Source organism: Cajanus cajan, chromosome 3 (assembly GCF_000230855.2).
Source record: "Cajanus cajan strain Asha chromosome 3, NIPB_CcT2T_4, whole genome shotgun sequence".
Classification (NCBI taxonomy): Eukaryota; Viridiplantae; Streptophyta; class Magnoliopsida; order Fabales; family Fabaceae; genus Cajanus; species Cajanus cajan.
Window position 1 is genome coordinate 76136127 of NC_138519.1, and position 6000 is coordinate 76142126.

At 39.6% G+C, this 6000-nt stretch overlaps 1 protein-coding gene across 1 annotated transcript; it reads right to left on the reverse strand.

Annotated features, from left to right (window-relative positions):
- Positions 1–3435: 3435 nt before the first annotated feature.
- On the reverse strand, positions 3436–3843 carry LOC109790063 (uncharacterized). The gene has a single exon (XM_020349193.2). The coding sequence runs from the start codon at positions 3841–3843 to the stop codon at positions 3436–3438; it is 408 nt and encodes a 135-aa protein (XP_020204782.2).
- Between the last annotated feature and the right edge of the window lie 2157 nt (positions 3844–6000).

A 6000-nucleotide genomic window follows, 5' to 3' on the forward strand; every position in this document is an offset into this window, starting at 1 on the left:
CATGGGCCACCTGGGCCTTGTTAGCGCGAGGATTTTTATAACGATTTTTCTTGGGAATATTTGATTATCAAAGATAGGCTTTTCATCCTTAATTCTCGGACCAGTCCAAAGGGTGAGACCCACTCGGACTTTGGCCGACCATACCCTGACCGAGCTCATCATGGCCGAGCACACCCTGGCCGATCTCACCATGGCCGAGCACACCCTGGCCGATCTCACCATGGCCGAGCACACCCTGGCCGATCTCACCATGGCCGAGCACAGCCTGGCCGATCTCACTATGGTCGAGCACAGCCTGGCCGATCTCACCATGGCCGAGTGCACCCTGGCCGACCATACCCAGGCCGAGTTCGTCCAGGGGGAGAGTGAGATCGCGGTCTGACTGATCTTACCCATGTGAGAGGTTAGATCGCCTGCCGACCGAGAAGACCCATATTCAAGATTCATTGGATCAAAACCTGTAAAGGGTATCAGATCGGGATCCGACTGGGACGGTACACTTGCCTTCTAACCCTAAGCCTATAAGGCGCTAGGGCTTAACTGTCCCTAAGATCGAGTTTAGATCGGATTCCGACCAAACTCCCCCGAGATCACCCTCGTTGGAGGGAATCAGGTCAGATTCCGATTATTTTCATGCCTGGGCCAAAATTAGGTCGACCCTTTTCCGACTCCCCCCTTGGTGTGCCGATACGGTACACTTGCCTTTCATCCCTGAGCCTTATAGGCGAAAGGGCTTTAAGGAATTACTCCTTGGGACCGTATCAGAATTATACCGAGATGGTACACTTGCCTTCCAACCCTGAGCCTTATAAGGCGTAGGGGCTTAACTAGCCATGATATTAGATCAATGCCTATGTGAGAAGGTTAGATCAAATTCTGACTGAGACGGTACACCTCCCTTCAAGCATTGACTTTACGTTGTATTGGCGCAAAACTATTATTATTTTATTAAGCGTATTACTAGATTTCGATTCACTGATCATCATTATGCATTATGTGGGAGAGAATAACCGAGACATTCGTCGATATCATGAATAATGGAGAAAATAAACTAAGTTAACAAATTTCATTTTGGTAATACCATGTCATCCAAATTTCGATTGGAAAAAAATAAACGAAGTTAAAAACTCCATTTTTGGTATATCATGTCATCCAAATTCCGATTGGAAGAAAATAAACTAAGTTAAAAAATTTTGTTTTGGTATACCATGTCATCCAAATTCCGATTGGAAGAAAATAAACTAAGTTAAAAAAATTTGTTTTGGTATACCATGTCATCCAAATTCCGATTTGAAGAAAATAAACTAAGTTAAAAACTCCATTTTTGGTATACCATGTCATCCAAATTCCGATTGGAAGAAAATAAACTAAGTTAAAAAATTTTGTTTTGGTATACCATGTCATCCAAATTTCGATTGGAAGAAAATAAACTAAGTTAAAAACTCCATTTTTGGTATACCATGTCATCCAAATTCCGATTTGGAAAAAATAAACTAAGTTAACAAGTTTCATTTTGGTATACCATGTCATCCAAATTTTGATTTGGAGAAAATAAACTAAGTTAAAAACTCCATTTTTGGTATACCATGTCATCCAAATTTCGATTGGAAGAAAATAAACTAAGTTAAAAACTCCATTTTTGGTATACCATGTCATCCAAATTCCGATTGGAAGAAAATAAACTAAGTTAAAAAATTTTGTTTTGGTATACCATGTCATCCAAATTCCAATTGGAAGAAAATAAACTAAGTTAAAATTTTTTGTTTTGGTATACCATGTCATCCAAACTCCGATTGGAAGAAAATAAACTAAGTTAAAATTTTTTGTTTTGGTATACCATGTCATCCAAATTCCAATTGGAAGAAAATAAACTAAGTTAAAAAATTTTGTTTTGGTATACCATGTCATCCAAATTCTGATTGGAAGAAAATAAACTAAGTTAAAAACTCCATTTTTGGTATGTCATGTCATCTAAATTTCGATTGGAAGAAAATAAACTAAGTTATAATCTATGTTTTTGTAAAGCATGATCGCTCAAATTCCAATCTTAGGAAAATGAGAAAATGAACTAAGTCAAATTTTAAGTTGATTGATAGAAACATACCATTCAAATTCTGGTGTCTTCGAGTTGTTTATACTCGTCCAGTCAGAATTTAACCGATCAATCACGAGTTTGATCTTCGAGTTATTTATACTCGCCAGTCAAAATTTAACCGATCAATCACGAGTTTGGTCTTCGAGTTATTTATACTCGCCCAGTCGGAATTTAACCGACCAATCACGAGTTTGGTCTTCGAGTTATTTATACTCGCCCAGTCGGAATTTAACCGATCAATCACGAGTTTGGTCTTTGAGTTATTTATACTCGCACAGTCGGATTTTTACCGATCAATCATGAGTTTGGTCTTCAAGTTATTTATACTCGCCCAGTCGGAATTTAACCGATTAATCACGAGTTTGGTCTTCGAGTTATTTATACTCACCCAGTCCGATTTTACCGATCAATCACGAGTTTGGTCTTCGAGTTATTTATACTGCCCAGTTGGATTTTACCGATCAATCACGAGTTTGGTCTTCGAGTTATTTATACTTGCCCAGCCGAAATTTAACCGATCAATCACGAGTTTGGTCTTCGAGTTATTTATACTCGCCCAGTTGGGTTTTACCGATCAATCACGAGTTTGGTCTTCGAGTTATTTATACTCGCCCAGTCGGATTTTACCGATCAATCATGAGTTTGGTCTTCAAGTTATTTATACTCGCCCAGTCAGATTTTACCGATCAATCACGAGTTTGGTCTTCGAGTTATTTATACTCGCCTAGTCAGATTTTTACCGATCAATCATGAGTTTGGTCTTCGAGTTATTTATACTTGCCCAGCCAGAATTTAACTGATCAATCACGAATTTGGTCTTCAAGTTATTTATACTCGCCCAGTTAGAATTTAACCGATCAATCACGAGTTTGGTCTTCGAGTTATTTATACTCGCCTAGTCAAATTTTTACCGATCAATCACGAGTTTGGTCTTCGAGCTATTTATACTCGCCCAGTCAGAATTTATTAATCAATCACGAGTTTGGTCTTCGAGTTATTTATACTCGCCCAGTCAGAATTTAACCGATCAATCACGAGTTTGGTCTTCGAGTTATTTATACTCGCCCAGTCGGAATTTAACCGATCAATCACGAGTTTGGTCTTCGAGTTATTTATACTCGCCCAGTCAGATTTTTACCGATCAATCACGAGTTTGGTCTGAACCATGAACTATATATGTCAAATTGAAAAATTGATATTTATTGCTTACTTGTGCCTCGTTAAAAACATTCTCATCAAAAAACCCTTTCACACTTTTATAGGGATAAAATACTAAGCTAGGAAAAGAGTACACTTGATAAAAAACCTTCTCGATTTTCTGCTGCTCTTTTATTGATTTGTCATTCCTCCGTCTTTATATGGCTCAGGGTGAAAGCTCTTACCTTGGACATCGTTTGACAATTTGCTCTTTCCAGTGCGACGTCGAAATCACCTGACCTTAGTCCCTTTTGAAAGGCGATGACCGCCATCTTCTCGTCCAAGGATGTTATCCTCAAAGTCACTTTATTAAACCTTTGCAAAAATTCCTTCAACGACTCCTCACGTTGCTGCTTGAGATCGAACAAATCCGACGTGATCGGTGGTTTCCTCTTATTTGCCGCAAATTGTGCCATGAAAAGCCGACTGAAAACATCAAATTCGTTGATCGATCGGTCAGGAAGACCGCTGAACCAATCGAGGGCTGCCTTTTTGAGCGTTCCCATGAACAGTTTGCATCGGACTTCCACACTCCCCTCACATATCAACATCTAAGCGAGGAAATCTGTTAGGTGTTGAATAGGATCCTGTGTCCCATCAAAAGGTTCTACCTGGGGGACTCGGCGGTCTCTCGGAATGATTTCGGCCTCTATAACCTCCGAGAAAGGTCTATAGTCCCTTGGGACTTGCGTCATCACGTCTTCCTCCACCGTTATGATATTAGCTGCCATCATGGCTTGCATCTTATCGGCTCGTCGTCTGATTTCCTCGTTCTCCTGCTGAATGGCCTCCTCCTTTTTCCTAGATCGCGCATTCTCCTCTCTTAAGTCGTTGATCAATGCCATCATCTCCTCCATAGTAGGGTGTTGTGGGTCGTGGTTTGGTGCACCGCCTCTCGCCATTTTTCGTAGCTTTTTGTTCTTCAAGTTTTTTTTTTTTTTTGTATTTCTTGGGGTGTAGGGAAAGTTTCACCGTAGCCCCACGGTGGGCGCCAAAATGTTCCGGCCAAGGGAGCGTCTAGGGTTCTTCTCCTAGGTCAGGCCTCCAAAGCCAGAACATTCAAGAGTGTAATCTGCCATCTTAACTCTAGGGTTTTAGGTTTTATACTTTTCTGTTCATGGGCCACCTGGGCCTTGTTAGCGCGAGGATTTTTATAACGGTTTTCCTTAGGAATATTTGATTTTCAAAGATAGGCTTTTCATCCTTGATTCTCGGACCAGTCCAAAGGGTGAGACCCACTCGGACTTTGGCCGACCATACCCTGGTCGAGCTCATCATGGCCGAGCACACCCTGGCCGATCTCACCATGGTCGAGCACACCCTGACTGATCTCACCATGGCCGAGCATAGTCTGGCCGATCTCACCATGGTCGAGCACAACTTGGCCGATCTTACCATGGTCGAGCGCACCCTGGCCGACCATACCCAGGCCGAGTTCGTCCAGGGGGTGGGTGAGATCGCGGTCCGACTGATCTTACCCATGTGAGAGGTTAGATCGCTTGCCGACCGAGAAGACCCATATTCAAGATTCATTGGATCAAAACCTGTAAAGGGTATCAGATCGGGATCCGACTGGGACGGTACACTTGCCTTCCAGCCCTAAGCCTATAAGGCGCTAGGGCTTAACTGTCCCTGAGATCGAGTTTAGATCGGATTCCGACCGAAATCCCCCGAGATCACCCTCGTGGGAGGGAATCAGGTCAGATTCCGATTATTTTCATACCTGGGCCAAAATTAGGTCGGCCCTTTTCCGACTCCCCCCTTGGTGTGTCGATACGGTACAATTTCTAAGAAAAAATACTATTGACCTTTAGACTAAATATATATAAATTGTTAAATATATTTTAAAAAATATTGGCTTAATAAATGATCATATTTTAATAACAAAAATATAATTAAATTGAAATATAAAAATAAATGCATTTATTTTTTAATTTAAAAAATATTAAAGTGGTTTAATTAACAGAATATTTCCTCACCGGTAATTGATTAAAGACATTAAATAAAAATATTTTAATGAAATAACTAATTAAAGAAGAAGAAAAATATTAACTTAACACCACCTGTCATAAAATGAAAAAGACACATAAACTACATTAAAATGACAATACAATACATACATAAATTATCTCACTTGACTCAATTAAATTTATACTCCAGCATCAATCCAGGTTGTTCTATTATGCAGCTAGTTATAACGTATTGTTCATAATAATTATGTTTTGAAACCTGTCTCATCTATTTCAGTGGTGAAGTCAAGGGGATGCTTTTGACAACACTGGTGCCGGTGTTTTTGTGGCAAGACATTATCACACATAGCTGTACAAGAATTATGAACTTCATTTTGTCGCATATTCAACTTAAATTATCAAAATACTTTTTAGGCAATCTACTCCATCATTGAGTAATGGAGAAGAATTTTCTGCTTCCAATGTCATATCATTCCATAATATTTGCATCTGGTATTAAAATTTAGAGAATAATATGATCTTTACTTATTCAGCTTTCTAAATGATATTTCTAGGATTACTTTGCTAGGCCCATTACAAGTTTCTTACTAGCCTTTTGTTAGGCCTAGTAAACTTCGGAATACTAGTTAAAAATATGTAAATACGAACAAATTATGTGTTGCTCCCCTTCCTGCTTTCTTATTAAATACAAAGCATGCACAATTGGTTGAATTTTATTCTACCAAATTTGAGGAGGAA

Bases quoted from the DNA above. Each gene is read 5' to 3' on its own strand.
- LOC109790063 (XM_020349193.2), bottom strand. From the start codon at position 3,843: ATGTTGATATGTGAGGGGAGTGTGGAAGTCCGATGCAAACTGTTCATG.